Source organism: Salvelinus namaycush, chromosome 8, assembly GCF_016432855.1.
Source record: "Salvelinus namaycush isolate Seneca chromosome 8, SaNama_1.0, whole genome shotgun sequence".
Lineage (NCBI taxonomy): Eukaryota > Metazoa > Chordata > Actinopteri > Salmoniformes > Salmonidae > Salvelinus > Salvelinus namaycush.
This window is the reverse complement of record NC_052314.1, coordinates 6595259-6614918: the sequence shown is the minus strand read 5'-3', so window position 1 is coordinate 6614918 and position 19660 is coordinate 6595259. Positions and strand designations below refer to the sequence as shown.

Below are 19660 nucleotides of genomic sequence, written 5' to 3'. Positions count from 1 at the left end.
CTTATGAAGAAGCAGCAACACAAATAGCAATACAAAGTGAGAAAGCAACTTTTATTTCCTCAAGGAGTTTATTTAGTTCCTCTTGTCCACATAAGAATACATTGAGTGAACAAACACCAAAAACATTTGAATCGTTTCCTATCAATACATCAGGTCTTTGGTATATAATGCAGCTAGCTGGTGATTCTGAGGCATTTTGTGTGTGTGTGTGTGTGTGTGTGTGTGATTTGTGTAGTTTGCAGTGTGAGGTATACATGATTGTTAGCCTGGTTAAACCAAACGGAATGTTTTCGCAAAGTGAAATAACGCTGATCTGAAAACACTGACAGAGCATTCAGTATGGTTTTACCAGGCTATGATGATGGCCCCATGATTGTACGTACAGAATTATCATATTAAATAAGGTCTCTGACCAATGACTGGTTTGAAAGATAGACAGGCAGCTGAGCCCCCCCCCCCCCCCCCCCCCCACTACCTTTCAAAGCATTTTGCGCTAATGAACACAACCCAGCTCCCATGACACAGATGTCACAAGTGAGGTAGACCTATTTCAGTGTCCCACTGTATGAATACTGACCTATTTTCCTGAAGAGTATTCTAAGACAGACTACCCTGGTCCTGTGAGTTCCTGAGAAAATCACTTCCCGGGATGGAAAGGCTTTAAAAAGAGGAAGTTCAGTATTTTACAACTTCAACGCTAGATGGATCCTCACCCTGAAAGTACAGTTTCTCATAAGGCCATAGACTACTTTCAGGGCGAGGAACAGTGTAAACATCAAGTTGTAAAATACTGAACTTCCCCTTTAAATGAGGTAAGACGTGTATAGTTTCCTGTTTTACAAAACAGCTCGTCTCTGAGCTGTTACCAGTTGTTTAACTTTAGCTAATTGTAAGAGATCATGACATTTGGGTGCATCAGTTTCACCTCACCCTGCCTGTGAACAGGGGGAGCTTTCACTTTAGGATGGTCTAAAATGTGCCAACTCCACCCAACCAGCGCCAAAGGTGAGTTAAAATGAACGCACCGGTTGAAAGCCCTTATTGGCATCCATATTGTCCTGCTGATGGCTATAATAACATATCGTAAACAGAAGTGATGGCTACATAATGTTAAAACCATCAAATGAGGTAGACAACCAATCGGCTCCAGAGTATAGCCAATCACCATACAGTATTTTGATGTAAAAAAAAAGAAAAGAAACACCTAAAAAAAATCAGTTTTTGCACAAACCTTTTCAATCATGCTTTTTTGCTTTTTTCTAAAGGTTTAGAAAATAAACTAAAATCCAATTGTGAGTCCTCCTTACATGACTAAAATACATTAGTCTGTTCACAAGCAGTTTGTGTTGTGTCAATAAGGGAAACGGTTCTTTACTAATACTGTAGCTCTCACAGCCAATGAATTGAGGTATACAAAGAAAACAGCACTTTTTTTGTAATACGTGAAATTAAAAGAAATCAAAAAATAAAAGCGTTGCAAAATCCAAAATTTGCCTCTTCACCTGGTTCTAATTGAGATTTTCCCAAAATGCATTGCTTGTTTTTAAAGCAAATTTGTGTTCAGTACAAAGATAAAGTGATTGTACAACAGTTGATTGGTTGTCAGGGGTGCAATTAGAAAAATGAACTTACTAATAAAAAAGTACATTCGTTTTTTTAAGGTAAATTCCTTTGATTTTCCACCCCCATATTTGTCGTCAGTAACAGACAAGTTCAGTTTGACTAAAGAAGAGGTATTTGATTGAGCACTAATTTATCCTCAACACAGGCCAATAGAATAACATGAGTAACCCTGCAGAGAGACTGATGGAGCACCATGGTCAGTTTGGCCCCTTGGAGGAAGAGGATGCAGAGGAAGGGCTCTGAGAGGAGGAGAGAACACCAAAACCACTCTGTCCAGCAGGAGCCACGGTCTCCGACATCACAGAGGCTGCACCAGGAGTCTTCTGGGCAAACAGCATTCCTACAGGGGAGGCAAGAACACATTTGTTAGTCAGTGGTGGGCCTCTGTGTGAGTGTGACAAGTTCAATGCCACACCACCTAAGGAATAAGGGGATCGGAGTTGTTTCTGGACGGGTCCGAAATGTCTCAAGAATCTGAAATACAGCATTAATAATCTTTTGATTACTCTCACCTGAGTATAGAGTTCCATTGACCTCCACAGACACACTGATGCTGGCTGCCCCATTACTGGAAATACTGAGAGACAGGTCTTGTTCAGTGGTACTCTCTGAGGCGGGACAAAGACAAAATGAGACAGTCTGTTAATGTTTACAATTCAATTATGTGAGTAAATGTTTGGCTTGACAATGGGCTGCAATGGAGTTTAGAAAGAGAACAAACAGAGAACATATTCTACCACTTAACGTTTAACCTGAGAACAGGTTAAACCCGACTACGTCAAGTGGTAGAATATGACAACTAACTGGTAGCCAACACACCCAGCCCAGTACCGACCGTGTCTGCTGTTGTTGAGTTTGAGTTGCTTCATGCCGGGGTTGAAGTGAGAGGCCATAGCCAACAGGCTCTGTTGGAACGCCTGTTGCATCAGTCTCTGCTGTTCCTCCATGGCCAAACGAGCCATCGTCATGTCTGGACCCTCTCCTCCTCCAGCAGCCCTCTCCAGCTTCTCTCGAAGGTGCTCCAGGGTGGCGGCCTGGGCTAGCTGCTGCTGCTGCCCCAGGGAGAGCGCATGGGCCATGGGTAGACGGCTTGGAAGCATGGGGGTTGAATTCTCCTCTGAGAGGGAACAGAGGGAGAGACATTTTCATAGATTAATCACCCCTCAAATATCAAAATTTGAAATATTCACATTCATCAATCACCATTTTTCAAAACATGGCCATTAGATTCGATTCAGAAGCATGGCCATTAGATTCGATTCAGAAGCATGGCCATTAGATTCGATTCAGAAGCATGGCCATTAGATTCGATTCAGAAGCATGGTCAGCCATTTGTTTACTTTGGATCAGATCCATGCTATCTGGATGGTGAGTGATTCATTTTTAATATAACCTTTATTTAACCAGGCAAGTCAGTTAAGAATAAATTCTTATTTACAATGATGGCCTACCCCGGGCCAAACCCGGACGACGCTGGGCCAATTGTGCGCCGCCCTATGGGACTCCCAATCACGGCCGGATGTGATACAGCCTGGATTCAAACCAGGGACTGTAGTGACGCCTCTTGCACTGAGATGCAGTGCCTTAGACCGCTGCGCCACTCGGGAGCCCAGTGATTATGTCTGAATCATTACCATGTTCTCATTGCATTACTACTTTGTATTACTTCTTCGTGTAGAGGAGAGCATTTCACTGTTCCATGTACACCCTGTATCCTGTGACACATTTGATTTGAATAGTAGACAGATCACTGTATATAGATCTTTTTCTATTGTGTTATTGACTGTACGTTTTGTTTATCCCGTGTGTAACTCTGTGTTGTTTTGTGTCGCACTGCTTTGCTTTATCTTGGCCAGGTCACAGTTGTAAATGAGAACTTGTTCTCAACTGGCCTACCTGGTTAAATACATCAAATAAACAGCAGAGGATCATAACACATTAACTCCTTGTAAATGTGGTCTCAAAACTAGGTAGCCCATCACAAGGTAGCCACATGACAGCAGCTATCACAGTAGATGAACACCATGGAGGATTTCCAAACTACATACCAAAAACAATTACACGTTTAAAATATGTATACAAAATACCTGTGGATCGTTTCAGAGATGGGCTGGGGGAGGTGTGCAGGCCGTTGTGACCGGCTGAGGAGTGGTGGGGCATCTTGGGGGGAGAGAGGAGGGAGTGGTGTGGGTAGCCAGGGGCGGTGGAGGGGGAGAAGCGGTACAGGCTGTTGCTGTGTCTTCGCCCTTCCCTTCGGTTACCGTCTATAGCAGCCTGGAGCTCGCCTGGAGAGCTCAGCCCTTTCTTCCTACACTCGTACGGGTACAGGTACTTCATATACCTGGGTGGACGTAGGACGAGGCAGTGGTTGGATTTGTTATGCATTTAGAAGTACATTTCTATCATGAACAGATAAATGTTTGTTGCCTATAAAGAAATAATTTCTCATTTGAAAACAACTAACATCTACTGAGTAGCCAGGGGAGGTTGGTGGTTGTAGATAGTGCTGGGTTGTGTTCATTTGGGCACACTGTAAGAAGACGGTATAAACTGGTTTGCAACGGAAAAAAATAAAAAACATTTCTTATTGGACAGGTTCACATAGTACCTCCCTCGTTTATCTCAATTTCGGGTAACATTTCCTTCTGTTTTGGTGCAGAATGAACATGGTCCAGAGTAGACTCACTGTGTGCGGAGGGTGAAGGCTGCTGAGGTGATGGAGGTGGGCAGGTTGAGTCCTCTGGTGATCTCTCTCCAGATCTTCTTGTTAATGACCTCCACCAGGCCGCCCTTCTCCGTCACCAGCTTGTAGAGCATGTACAGGTCCAGAATCTGCTTAGCCATGATGGGGATGCGGTTCACCGGGGTGCCTGGAGAAAGAGGTAGAAGAATTGAAACTAGATGTCTACAGATCCAAGATGGTGGCAGATATCATGATGGGGATGCGGTTCACCGGGGTGCCTGGAGAAAGAGGTAGAAGAATTGAAACTAGATGTCTACAGATCCAAGATGGTGGTAGATATCATGATGGAGATGTGGTTGACCAGGGTGCCTGGAGAAACATGGGTAACACTGAATGCATTCAACTGAAATGTGTCTTTCGCATTTGCAATCTAACCCCCCTGAATCAGAGAGGTGCGGGGGGCTGCCATAATCGACATCTACGTCTTCGGCGCCCAGGGAACAGTGGGTTAACTGCCTTGCTCAGGGGCAGAACGACAGATTTTTACCTTGTCAGCTTGGGGATTCGGTCCAGCAACCTTTCGGTTACTGGCCCAACGTGAAAGAAAACTTATTTAACCCAGATGAAAACAGTCAGGTAATAGGAGAACTATTGTAAATGGCAGGTGGACCGAGTCATGGAGAGGAAGAGAGTGAGGAATCTCAGAAATGAGGATTGACAGTCAATCCTAAAACCAATTAACGAAGGGTGCTAAACGGCAGTTGTTGGGATGGGATTATTTCTTACTTTAGACATGGGGATGAGTGTGTAAAACGCACATAAAACACACACGTGTTATCAAATCATGCCATTTGTGGCCGAGTGGGGAGTTAAGGGCAGGAAGGACTAACATGTAGCACAACCAGTAAACTTCTGTAGATATCCGTCCCAAATGCTGTCGTCCATTGTGGGTCCATTAGCCTACAAACCTACAGTAAAGCTAGAAGTCTATTCAGCAGCTCATGAAGAACCTGTATTTTGTCTTGCAAACCACTGTCGGAATCATAACAAATAAAAAAGAAATTAGGAAAATTGAATTTATTATTTTCAGCTTAACTGATTTGTAACGGAATTGACCCCTAACCCTGACAATGAAGTCCAACACTTCAGAGATATAAAATTATATGTAAAATGAAGCCATTTCCATCTATGACCGATCACTGTACCTGTACACAGCCAATCTGTAAATAGCACACCCAACTACCTCATCCCCATATTGTTATTTTAGCTTCTTGCTCTTTTGCACCCCAGTATTTCTACTTGCACATTCATCATCTGCACATCTATCACTTCAGTCTTGATGATAAATTGTAATTATTTCACCTCTATGGCCTATTTATTGCCTTACCTCCTTACTTCATTTGCACACACTGTATATAGGTTTTTCTATTGTGTTACTGACTGTACGTTTGTTTATCCCATGTGTAACTCGGTGTTGTTGTTGTCGCACTGCTTTGCTTTATCTTGACCAGGTAGCAGTTTTTGTTGCACTGCTTTGCTTTATCTTGACCAGGTCGCAGTTGTAAATCAGAACTTGTTCTCAACTAGCCTACCTGGTTAAATAAAGGTGAAAATAAAAAAATAAGAAGCTGGCTGTCTGGCCAAAACTGAGCCATCGGGGGAGAAGGGCCTTGGTCAGGGAGGTGACCAAGAAGCCGATGGTCACTCTGACAGAGCTCCAGAGTTCCTTTGTCGAGATGGGAGAAGATTCCAGAAGGACAACCATCTCTGCAACACTCCACCAATCAGACCTTTATGGTAGAGTGGCCAGACGGAAGCCACTCCTCAGTAAAAGGCACGACAGCCCACTTGGAGTTTGCCAAAAGGCACCTAAAGGACTCTCAGACCATGAGAAACAAGATTCTCTGGTCTGACGAAACCAAGATGAACTCTTTGCCTGAATGCCAAGCGTCACATCTGGAGGAAAACTGGTACCATCCCTACGGTGATGCATGGTGGTGGCAGCATCATGCTGTGGGGATCATTTTCAGCGGCAGGGACTGGGAGATTAGTCAGGATCGAGGGAAAGATGAACGGGGAAAAATACAGAGAGATCCTTGATGAAAACCTGCTCCCGAGAGCTCAGGACCTCAGACTGGGGCAAAGGTTCACCTTCCAACAGGGCAACAACCCTAAGCACACAGCCAAGACAATGCAGGAGCGGCTTCGGAACGAGTCTCTGAATGTCCTTGAGTGGCCCAGCCAGAGCCCGGACTTGAACCTGATCTAACATCTCTGGACAGACCTGAAAATAGCTGTGCAGCGACACTCCCCTCTAACCTGACAGAGCTTGAGAAGAATGGGAAAAACTCCTCAAATTCAGGTGTGCCAAGCTTGTAGCGTCATAACCAAGAAGACTCGAGGATGTAATCGCTGCCAAAGGTGCTTCAACAAAGTACTTAGTAAAGGGTCTGAATACTTATGTAAATGTAATTTCAGTTCTCTTAACTTTTAAACAAACCTGTGTTTGCTTTGTCATTATGGGGTATTCTGTGTAGATTGATGAGGGGGGAAAACGATTTAATCCATTTTAGAATAAGGCTGTAACCTAACAAAATGTGAAGGGTCTGAATACTTTCTGAATGCTCTGTATGTGTGAAATTAGTTTGGATTTAGAGTTGACCATTCTCATGCACCTGTCTTGGAACAGGGAGGAAGAAATACATGTCATGTCTACTAATGACCATAAGCAGCATCAGAGCTTGGAGAAGCCTCGTTACCGTGACTAAATGATCACGTGGAATTTGACTGCGGTCATGAGTCGTGACCGTCGGTGTGGCGGTAATACAGTCACGCTAACAGCCCTAGGCGTGAATACTTTCTGAAGGCACTGTATGAAAGAAGAGGCCCTGAATTAGAGAGGCTTGTTCATCCATCAGGCCTAATTGAAACACAGGGGCCCCTTAATCCAGACCTTTAACCCCCTTCATACCCACCTCCTCACCCAAACACCCCCTCCATAACCCTACTTTGCATTGCTAATAGCGTTAGCGCATTAAGATGCTAGCCGTTCCCATAAACTTCCAGTCACTGAGCTAACAATTATTCATTTAAAAGCGCATCTAGGCAGAAATATACATACATTTGATAAACATCCATATTTGAATATAGGGGAAAGACTGAACATACGGAGGAGCATGGTTGAGGGGGCTAAAGAGGGTACATTATTGTAAGGCGGAAAGAATGGCCCTAGCTTTAATCACAGCTGACATCTTCAATAACATTTGAACTGGATGATTTTAACTGTTTAACCCACCATTACTGACATTCCTGAAGTATTGCACTCAAAAACCATGAATAGACGGTTCAATAGTGTGGGATGTTGATTATTTTCTCATGAAATACAGTCTAGAAATAAAGCTGGAGGAATTTCAGGAAACCGTTTAGAGGGACCCCAGGGACTCAAACCCACAGACAAGGTTAGGATCAATCCTTACTTCTTAAAGATTGTGAAAAAAATGAACAACTCTGTCCAGAACCAAACTGAAAGAGGAAATGGAACATTAAGTCTTGGGTGAGTGGCATGCTACGCTATTCTATGAGAGTTTAGGTGAGTGGCATGCTACGCTATTCTATGAGAGTTTAGGTGAGTGGCATGCTACGCTATTCTATGAAAGTTTAGGTGAGTGGCATGCTACGCTATTCTATGAAAGTTTAGGTGAGTGGCATGCTACGCTATTCTATGAGAGTTTAGGTGAGTGGCATGCTATGCTATTCTATGAGAGTTTAGGTGAGTGGCACGCTACGCTATTCTATGAGAGTTTAGATGAGTGGCACGCTACGCTATTCTATGAGAGTTTAGGTGAGTGGCATGCTACGCTATTCTATGAGAGTTTAGATGAGTGGCACGCTACGCTATTCTATGAGAGTTTAGAATGTGCAGTATAATCTTAAAACCGCTCGACGGAAGTTTCACATGTTCACTCGAAGTGAGGAATCCCCAGGTGCAATGTTTTCCACTAAAGCAGAACTGGCTATACAGTAAAAAGACTGGAGGTTTACCTCTTTTCTGCATGAAGACAAACAGTTCATCAAGGAACTCCTTCCGGTTTGGGTCACTGTCCAGTTCATACAGCTGGGGGTGGAAATGAACTTTGTTAATAACTTGATCACAGAATTAAATAGTCGCTTTCAAACTAGGGATTCCGTTGCTAAATGAGTTAAGACAGTAATTCTGCTCATAGATTTCTATATGCATAAACTACTTATTGCCACAACCAGCCCAAAGCGGGAGGTTTTAAAAATACTGCCGTAGTTTAACCCAAATTCACCAGACCTCTGTTCCTTCACTTTAATAATCAACTTTATAACTAACTTAGTTAACCCCATCAGCCCCGAGATAGCAGCCAAAAAAATTGGCTTTTCATTGATCTGACTTTATCTGCCCGCCCAGCAATTACATTTAGCCTCACAATGAAGTGTCACCGTTGTCTTTTCAGGGCTACAAGTAGAACACAACAATTTGACAAACAGTTGAAGTCGTGACTTTTATTGACAAATGGCAATAAAAAAAAACAAGGGTCTGCCAAAGCAACAACCTGATAAAAATGCATTTATATGAATGATGGTTCTCTCAGTGGGAAATGAATATCCAACTAGTCAGTGACAACTCTGTGGAGTTTGTGACATCAATTATGTGAGCTTATTACAGTATTATAGACACTATGTCCTGGGATTTACTATGATCTTCTATGTAGAAGAACCCCTTACAGTATTATAGACACTATGTCCTGGGGTTTCCTGTGATCTATGTAGAGGAACCTTCTAACGACTCTTGTGTAGCTTGTGTGTCAGAGCAAAACATGTTACATGTGTGTGTTCGTGAGGGTCTCAGCTTTTCACAGATAGTTTGAAGCTCAAACCATTCGGACTCTTTTTGTATAAAAAGACACGGCCCGGGCCCCTTCGGGATCTGCCATCAGACCCCGTTAATCACACACTAATGGTTGGTAATTTCCCAATGCAGAGGAAATAGACTAATCTAAATGGTACAACCCAGAATTGACACCCAAACACACAATGTTTAAAAAAAAGATGTTTAAAAATCCAAAATAGGCCAGCGGGACTAGTTACAGTGGGACTCATTAGGTTAATAACCATCCAAACACAACTCTATGTTTATTCACTATTCCGACATACTATCCAGTGGTAGGCCCGCGAAGACCTTCGGAGAAAATCTAGACTCATCTCAACAAGACTGGTTTGTCAGCTGCATTCACATTTCAGAACTCTGTAGATACGCCACACTGAAAATTTGACAAAATAGGAGACACATCAAGATTTTGTGTACAAAATGAATCATCAAAACGAATCCAGTTTGGAGTATAGGGCTGAGTACCTACTCTCTACCCTCTAAGAAGTGTGCACTTGTTCACTACCCACTCAGGCATTTAAAAAGGCATTGGATTGGTGCAAGCATAGTTGGAGGGAGTTTCCACCATATTTCCTTACACCAGTCCACTCCTTCTAAATACACGAGTAGAGCATCGAAATGTAGCTTAGCTTTGCTCAGACGGTCTGTGTGGATTAGTTTTAGTTTAGCTGAGCTTAATGCATCAGCTTACATCCTCCTTTAAAATCTGATTACCTTGGCGAAGTCTCTGGACGGCTCTCCTCTTGTTTTGCCTCCTTCATTCTCCTCCGCCCAGCCCACACTGCCTTTCTGTAAACACACACAAAAAAACATGGTTACACACACACACACACACACACACACACACACACACACACACACACACACACACACACACACACACACACACACACACACACACACACACACACACACACACAAAGGGGCTGCTGCCTCCAGTGCATATGTACCGCAGCAGAATGGGTTTGAATCCATGCTAGTGCTATGTCAGCACCCTCTCCTCTTTTCCTCTTTCTATACAATAAACCTACGAAGACTTAATAAAACGCACACACAAACTTCAAAAGTTTCAGGTCACTTAGAAATGTCCTTGTTTTTGAAAGAAAAGCAAAAAAAAAAAATGCTGTCCATTAAAATAAACATCAAATTGATCAGAAATACAGTGTAAACATTGTTAATGTTGTAAATGACTATTGTAGCTGGAAACGGCAGATTTTTTTAATGAAATATCTACATAGACGTGCAGAGGCCCATTATCAGAAACCATCACTCCTGTGTTCCAATGGCACGTTGTGTTAGCTAATCCAAGTTTATCATTATAAAAAGGCTAATTGATCATTAGAAAACCCTTTTGCAGTTATGTTAGCACAGCTGAAAACTGTTGTGCTGATTAAAGAAGCAATAAAACTGGCCTTCTTTAGACTAGTTGAGTATCTGGAGCATCAGCATTTGTGGGTTCGATTACAGGCTCAAAACGGCCAGAAACAAAGCACTTTCTTCTGAAACTCGTCAGTCTATTCTTGTTCTGAGAAATGAAGGCTATTCCATGCGAGAAATTGCCAAGAAACTGAAGATCTCGTACAATGCTGTGTACTACTCCCTTCACAGAACAGCGCAAACTGGCTCTAACCAGAGTAGAAAGAGGAGTGGGAGGCCCCAGTGCACAATTGAGCAAGAGGACAAGTACATTAGAATGTCTAATTTGAGAAAGACGCCTCACAATTCCTCAACTGGCAGCTTCTTTAAATAGTACCCGCAAAACACCAGTCTCAATGTCAACAGTGAAGAGGCGACTCCGGGATGCTGGCCTTCTAGGCAGACTTCCTCTGTCCAGTGTCTGTGTTCTTTTGTATCTAACACCTCTGTTTCTTACGCCCATAGTCTTTGCCCTATATTCTCAATCTTCTACCAGCTACAAAACAGGGTTCAGGGAAAGCCAGTGGATGGAAACGTGTGTGTGTGTGTGTGTGTGTGTGTGTGTGTGTGTGTGTGTGTGTGTGTGTGTGTGTGTGTGTGTGACTTCACCTATATTTGCATAGCGTGACCCATGACCCATGAGAGATGTTCTCCATTTATACAGCTGTGTATTTTGTTTGTTCCCCTGGCTTCAAGGACACAATGACCTACTCCAGCTGGTGTCTCAGCTAGCTCTGCTCCCAAGCACTGAAACAATTATACAGACAATTCTGATCATAAAGTACTGTTAAGACCTGAATAAGGGTCATATTAAAGTAAATTTGACCATAGTCCAGCGGCTACGTGAAAAAAAATTACAAAGTGTGACAGAGCCACTAAATTTCACACCCAGCTAGGTCATGTCTAAATAAGTGTTTTTTTGCTGTAGTGACATCGCAGATTTTTCCCCCTCCTCTCCACAGAGGAACTCTGGAGTTCTGTCAGAGTGACCATCGGGTTCTTGATCACCTCCCTGACCAAGGGCCTTCCCCCCCGATTGCTCAGTTTGGCCGTGCAGCCAGCTCTTGGTGGTTCCAAACTTCTTCCATTGAAGAATGATGGAGGCCACTGTGTTCTTGTGGACCTTCAATGCGGCAGACTTTTTTGGCACCCTTCCCCAGATCTGTGCCTCTCCACAATCCTGTCTCTGAGCTCTACAGAGAATTCCTTCGACCTCATGGTTTTGGTTTTTGCTGACGTCCACTGTGGGACCTTATATAGACAGGTGTGTGCCTTTCCAAATCATTTTCAATCAATTGAGTTTACCACAGATGGACTACAATCAAGTTTTAGAAACATCTCAAGGATGATCAATGGAAACAGGATGCACCTGAGCTCAATTTCGAGTCTCATAGCAAAGGATCTGAATACTTATGTAAATAAGGTATTCATACATTTGCAAAAAAAACTAGAAACCTGTTTTCACTTTCTCATTATGGGGTACTGTGTGTAGATTGAGGGAAACAATTAATTTAATCAATTTTAAAATAAGGCTGTAACCTAACAAACGGTTGAAAAAGTGAAGGAGTCTGAATGCTTTCCAAATGCACTGTCCTTTAAACTTTATGCAGAAATGTGGTGGAAATGTCCCCTAAAATTACTGTTCTGTTATTTATAATTGGCCATTCGTAAATGATATAATGATGGCTTAAAATGTTAATGGAGAAAATACAATCAAAGAGATCATGTAATGTTTTTTTAAAATATGACCAAAAATGTGCCCGAAATGCTGTCTAAATCAGATTTTTTTTTTTTATATATATTTTGATCCCTCGATTGAGAGGAAAAGATTTTGAGCATGCTCCTAATGATTTCAAAATAGTGTGTAATATCTGTGGATTAGAATGATATAGAACATGTACCAAAACAGTGCTTGAATTAAAAAGTAAATGTTAGCCTTAGTATCGTGTCCCACTCCATCAAGGTAAAGTTATATTGGAAATGGCTTCATGTCCATGGTTCCATTGTCAACATTCTAAGTACAGGGAAGATTTCTTGTCACATTTCTTGAAATTGACAAAATGCAGAATGTCATATTTTATAATCACTGTATTTAGTAGACTTTAGGAAACACTCATTTGACAGTTAAGTGTTAACATGTAAAATACAGAAAATTAAGACGAAAGTATGTTCAAGAGTCAGTATTTTGGGTAGGTTATTTTGGGCATCTTTTCTTCAAAATATTCAAAAAGGACAAATATCAATGGCATACTCGGGCCATTTTATAGGTGTTCCCAAGACACCAACTAACATTTTTAAGCCATCATTGGGCAGTATATGTACCAGTTATTTATGGAGATATGAATCCTTTCCAATATGGTCCTACGGAGTTGGTTGGTGGTCGTTTTGGAAAATGTAGTATAAAATCACTGTTGTAAAAGCCGCCTGACGAATCAATGTCTCGCAAGATCCACTTAAAATGGATGATTAATTTGTATTCTGCATAACAATACTTTTTCTTCATGCTCCCTGTGTTGTTTTTTTATTCTTCGGGTTCTCTCATGTGGCCAGATACACATTAGTTCTGGAAACCACCAAACCTGGAATAGCTGGGGGGGGGGGGGGGGGGGGGGGCTATTCTTTAGGAACAGTCCATCTACACAAAATCCATTGAAAAGCCCTGTATGGTTCCCTGTGTGTTACGCTTTTAACTACAGTCCGTCCACACAGACAGATACAGCCAATCCATTGTAAAGGCCGTATTGTCGAGCAGTAACAGTACCCCTGTGAGTACAGCTGTCGCATTAAGCAGCAATAATGGCCAACCCGGTGGCTATATATTATTCTAATAATGGCAGTCTGGTTGCCCTGGGCAACCGACCAACAGACCGGACCTTTTTATTGACGGGGAAGCAGATGCCCCTGCCCTGATCTGAGTGACTCGTTGGCAATAAAGTGAAAATAAAATCCCCTTCCCTGTTGAGGAGATAGTGAAATCCCACTATGGATCTGTCTATTGACAAAAAGCTCCACTTAGTCATCTCCTTTTAGTAAATACTTTCTAGGCTTTCAATTCTGACCACTTCCTGTTCGTTTAAGATAAGAGGACCCTACAACAGAGAGCAAAACGCAGATCAGGGTAAAAGTATTCAGGGAACTTCTATTTTTCCACAATATAAATCACTTAGTTGATCTAAATGTATCCAATAATACACTAACTATAGTGAACAAAAAAATAAAAACTGAGTTAGTTTATATTAGGAAATCAGTCATTCTATGGATCTATGGATTTTCACATGGCTGGGAATACAGATATGCATCTGTTGGTCACAGATAACTTTTTTTATATTTTTTAAGTAGTGGCGTGGATCTGAAAACCAGTCAGTATCTGGTGACCACCATTTGCTTCATGCAGCGCGACACATCTCCTTCACATAGAGTTGACCAGGCTGTTGATTGTGGCCTGTGGAATGTTGTCTGACTCCTCTTCAATGGCTGTGTGAAGTTGCTGGATATTGGTGGGAACTGGAACACACTGCCGTACATGTCGATCCAGAGCATCCAAAATATGCTCAATGGGTGACATGTCTGGTGAGTATGCCAGCCATGGAAAAACTGGGACATTTTCGGCTTCCAGGAGTTGTGTACAGATCCTTACGACATGGGACCATGCATTATGTTGAAACATGAGGTGATGGCAGCGGGTGAATGGCATGATAACGGGCCTCAAGATCTCATCACGGCATCTCTGTGCATTCAAATTGCCATCGATTAGATGCAATTGTGTTCGTTGTCCGTAGCTTTTCTAGTAATGAGCTTCATTACCAGAGGTGCAGCTGCTCCTGCAGTGAAACCTTATCCCTAAAACACACAGTTACAGCGGGGGGAGGGCAAATCTTTCATCCAAATGATCTTTAATCAACTTATCGGGCCTCCACTCTCCCCTCCACAAGTCCAAATAATTGGTCTGGCCTCTTGCTGTGCCCGGGGTTATCTGAGCGGATAAGGGTCTTTATCCAACCGAGTTAGCTCAGTGATGTCATGGTTAGCTGGTGTGCCTGGTCACACACAAGGATTAAACATGGCTGGCGCAGCAGCAGCACTGTGGAAGTTGTTGCTCGTCGGGTGGTGTGTGCATTCTGCACATTTCAAGACTGATCGGTTATTCATCTCCAAAGCTATTTGTTTTTAAAAAAAGGAAACATTCAAAGACACCAGATTGCTACAACATCATTGCTATTAAGAACATAAAAAGCCAAGTCTTTTCCCAATCAAGCTACTAAAATGGATGACATTAAAACAAAAATTAAATGTAAACTCGATTTTAGATATTTCTAGAATTTTAAAACTCTTTTCAAACATTACCATCCTGTACCGCACAATGCAAAATAAATCCAAATGACAATCCAAATTACAAACGTATAAATATATATATTTTTTAAACACTCCACACCACTACCCCACTCCACTGCCCCTCTCCACTTCTCCACAACACCACTCCCCCTCTCCACACCACCACACCACCCCCCCTCTCCACACCACCACACCACTCCCCCTCTCCACACCACCACACCACTCCCCCTCTCCACTCCCCCTCTCCACTCCCCCTCTCCACACCACCACTCCACCTCTCCACACCACCACTCCACTCCCCCTCTCCACATCACCACTCCACTCCCCCTCTCCACACCACCACTCCACACCACCACTCCACTCCCCCTCTCCACACCACCACTCCACTCCCCCTCTCCACACCACCACTCCCCCTCACCACACCACCACTCCCCCTCTCCACACCACCACTCCCCCTCACCACAACCCGGACGACGCTATGCCAATTGTGCGTCGCCCCACAATCCATGTCACAAGACTTAAAAATCCTTCTTTCACCCATCTGCTCCCCTTCATCTACACTGATTGAAGTGGATTTAACAGGTGACAGCAATAAGGAATCATAGTTTTCACTTGGATTCACCTGGTCAGTTTGTCACGGAAAGAGCTTGTTACGTTATGTATACATACACACACACACACGTTCAAAAGCTTGGGGTAACTTAGATTTGTCCATGTTGTTGAAAGAAAAGCATCCGCAAAACACCAGTCTCAACGTCAACAGTGAAGAGACGACTCCAGGATGCTGGCCTTCTAGGCAGAGCTGCAAAGAAAAAGCCATATCTCAGACTGGCCAATAAAAAGAAAAGATTAAGATGGGCAAAAGAACACAGACACTGGACAGAGGAACTCTGCCTAGAAGGCCAGCATCCAGGAGTCGCCTCTTCACTGTTGACGTTGAGACTGGTGTTTTGCGGGTACTATTTAATGAAGCTGCCAGTTGAGGACTTGTGAGGCGTCTGTTTCTCAAACTAGACATTCTAATGTACTTGTCCTCTTGCTCAGTTGTGCACCGGGGCCTCCCACTCCTCTTTCTATTCTGGTTAGAGCCAGTTTGCGATGTTCTGTGAAAAGAGTAGTAGACGACGTTGTACGAGATCTTCAGTTTCTTGCCAATATCTCGCATGGAAAAGCCTTCATTTCTCAGAACAAGAATAGACTGACGAGTTTCAGAAGAAAGTGCTTTGTTTCTGTCCATTTTGAGCCTGTAATCGAACCCATAAATGCTGATGCTCCAGATACTCAACTAGTCTAAAGAAGGCCAGTTTTATTGCTTCTTTAAATCGGCACTACAGTTATCAGCTGTGCTAACATAATTGCAAAAAGGTTCTCTCATGATCAATTAGCCTTTTAAAATGCTAAACTTGGATTAGCTAACACAACGTGCCATTGGAACACAGGTGTGATGGTTGCTGATAGTGGGCCTCTGTACGCCTATGTAGATATTCCATTAAAAATCAGCCGTTTCCAGCTACAATAGTCATTCACAACATTAATGTCATCACTATTTCCAATCAATATTATGTTATTTTAATGGACAAAAAATATTGCTTTTCATATATAAACTCACTGTCAACTGCATTTATTTTCAGCAAACTTCACTCTGCCACCAAGGCACCTGCAAGTTCCCGGACATTTCTGTGTGTGTGGGGGGGGGGGGGGGGGTAGCCTTCAACCTACTTATACAACAGGTCCCAGATGTGCTCAATGGGATTGAGATCCGGGCTCTTCGCTGGCCATGGCAGAACACTGACATTCCTGTCTTGCAGGAAATCACGCACAGAACGAGCAGTATGGCTGGTGGCATTGTCATGCTGGAGGGTCATGTCAGGATGAGCCTGCAGGAAGGGTACCACAGGAGGGAGGAGGATGTCTTCCCTGTAACACACAGCGTTGTGATTGCCTGCAATGACAACAAGCTCAGTCCGATGCTGTGACATTCCGCCCCAGACCACAACGGACCCTCCACATCGATCAGCTGTTCATCCTGTCTCCTGTAGCGCTGTCTTAGGCGTCTCACAGTACAGACATTGCAATTTATTTCCCTGGCCACATCTGCATTCCTCATGCAGCATGCCTAAGGCATGTTCACGCAGATGAGCAGGGACCCTGGGCATCTTTCTTTTTGGTGTTTTTCAGAGTCAGTAGAAAGGCCTCTTTAGTGTCCTAAGTTTTCATAACTGTGACCTTAATTGCCTACCGTCTGTAAGCTGTTTGTGTCTTAACGACCGTTCCACAGGTGCATGTTCATTAATTGTTTATGGTTCATTGAACAAGCATGGGAAACAGTGTTTAAACCCTTTACAATGAAGATCTGTGAAATTATTTGAATATTTACGAATTATCTTTAAAAACAGGGTCCTGAAAAAGGGAAGTTTCTTTTTTTGCTGAGTTCATCTATCTATCTATCTATATACAGTGGGGAGAACAAGTATTTGACACAGCCGATTTTGCAGGTTTTCCTACTTAAAGTATGTAGAGGTCTGTAATTTTGTATCATAGGTACACTTCAACTGTGAGAGACGGAATCTAAAACAAAAATCCAGAAAATCACATTGTATGATTTTTAAGTAATTAATTTGCATTTTATTGCATGACATAAGTATTTGATACATCAGAAAAGCAGAACTTAATATTTGGTACAGAAACCTTTGTTTGCAATTACAGATGTATGCATTTCACACACACACACACACACACACACACACACACACACACACACACACACACACACACACACACACACACACACACACACACACACACACACACACACACACACACACACACACACACACACTCGAGTGGCAGGACTAATGTAAAAGGCATATAACCCATAGGGTGGGACAGGACTAGGGGTGTAAAGGGTACATGAATTCGTACCGATGGTTCGGTCCGCACTGTGAACCCTAATTAATACCTACCAAAAATGTACAAAATAAAAACAAGGCCACTAGGCTATGCTGCGTTCTAGGCCTTGAGTAAATCGGAGGTGAAAACATGCCAGGCTATTCCCTTAACTAGAGACTATGCACAAGGTGTAAAATTCTATTCTTAAATGACGCATTCCAAAAACTGTCCTTTTGTGAGGCGCAGCTGGGAACTAGTTCTATATGATGTCGAGTAGCGGGGTGGATAAACCAGAATTGGAGGATCTTCAATTGTCCTTTAAAAATCACCCGTTTGGGAACATTTTAGCATCCCAGAAGATAACCAAAGATGTACAGAGAGTTGTGGATCAAACGTTAAACAGTGTGTTGCCACGCTCAACAACAATAGCCTTTGCAGCTGCCAACACCTCACACATGTTGACCCATGTCACGCAGACATCACCCCAGTACACCGGAGCAAGACTGGCACGAAAAGAAACAGCATCTTCTCCCCTCTGAATTCAAGCAGCCCTTGGCAGCTGATTCTGACCGGGACAGAATAAATTACAAGAGTAGGCTATGTTTAAATATTTTTAAAAGTCTTTGGTTTATAGCCCCGGATATGAGGGTCGTCCGAGTTTGGCCGGGGTAGTCTGTCATTGTAAATAAGAATTTGTTCTTAACTTGCCAAGTTAAATAAAAAATGCTTCTAAACAAATAACTGAGTTCATAAACCACATGAATAGATTGCTTTTTATAAATACTGTTTTGTTGTTGCATTTAACTGCCGAAAATGCTGTACTAGAGGCCATTTCCTTAGTAGATGAGGTCACCATGAGTAAATCGCCAGTTTGAGAGCTTTTCAAGTGTTTTTTCCCCCAGTCGTATGTGGTAGATTCCCACTTGGTTACGAACGCACCATGACACTGCCTCCAGTGCCAGATGCACACTTGTGACCCTCATAAAGGAGGCGTGTTTGTAGCACGGTGGGGTAATGTGATTGGGCTGTCACTTTTTTTAAATTTAACCTTTAACTAGGCAAGTCAGTGAATAACAAATTCTTAATTAGAATGACGGTCTATCCTGGCCAAACCCTCCCCTAACCAAGAACGACGGACGACAATGGGCCAATTGTGTGCCGTCCTATGGGATGACAGCATAACAGCTGTACTTTTAGTTTATGGTTGACACACCTTGTTGGACATTAGCCAAAATGGCATTTCTCAACTAGTTCAAACCACATGAATTCATCCAACTTTTATTTACGACTTAAATTCCCACCTCCCACATGGTTACAAACGCAGCATCAGAATGGAAACTTGAGAGGCCTAACATGTTGATCCGGTCACAACAACAATGCAAGGAACACTGTGAACGCTGAACATTGTGAATGGCATTTAACTTTCCCCAAAACTGCAACATGTACAAAACCATGGGTTTGGTGAACCGTTACACTCCTAGGCAGAACTAATGTAAAGACAGACCCTTTAACCTTCTCCACTTGGTTTATAAACCATCTTGTATCCACAAGACAGTTGGTCCTCATCAATCAACGTAAATGAGGCCAGAATAAAACCAAATCAGGGCTGTGTTTAGGGCTCCATTGATCATGTGCAGCTGTGCCAAACTGCAGCACAAAGCGTTGCCGAGCGACAGCTGAATTATGCAAGGACCAGGGGTGGTCAATGACGCAAGTACTGAATTCATTTAACCAGGCTAGCCTCGTTAAGACAACTTTTTGTTGTTGTTATTGACAGAAATGCAGTACTAAAAAGAAGATCTCCT

At 42.8% G+C, this 19660-nt stretch overlaps 1 protein-coding gene across 1 annotated transcript in view; it reads right to left on the bottom strand.

Annotated features, from left to right (window-relative positions):
- Nucleotides 1-461: 461 nt before the first annotated feature.
- The window catches only part of LOC120052343 (AT-rich interactive domain-containing protein 3B-like), a 31475-nt gene continuing 12276 nt past the window's right edge, over nt 462-19660 (bottom strand). The window contains exons 3-9 of the mRNA XM_038999196.1: nt 9933-10007; nt 8348-8420; nt 4310-4493; nt 3711-3964; nt 2459-2740; nt 2136-2231; nt 462-1963 (exon numbers count right to left, since the gene is read on the bottom strand). Of these exons, the coding sequence (XP_038855124.1) occupies nt 1821-1963; nt 2136-2231; nt 2459-2740; nt 3711-3964; nt 4310-4493; nt 8348-8420; nt 9933-10007 (1107 nt within the window). The 3' untranslated portion in view covers nt 462-1820. The remainder of the gene's footprint in view (nt 1964-2135; nt 2232-2458; nt 2741-3710; nt 3965-4309; nt 4494-8347; nt 8421-9932; nt 10008-19660) is intronic.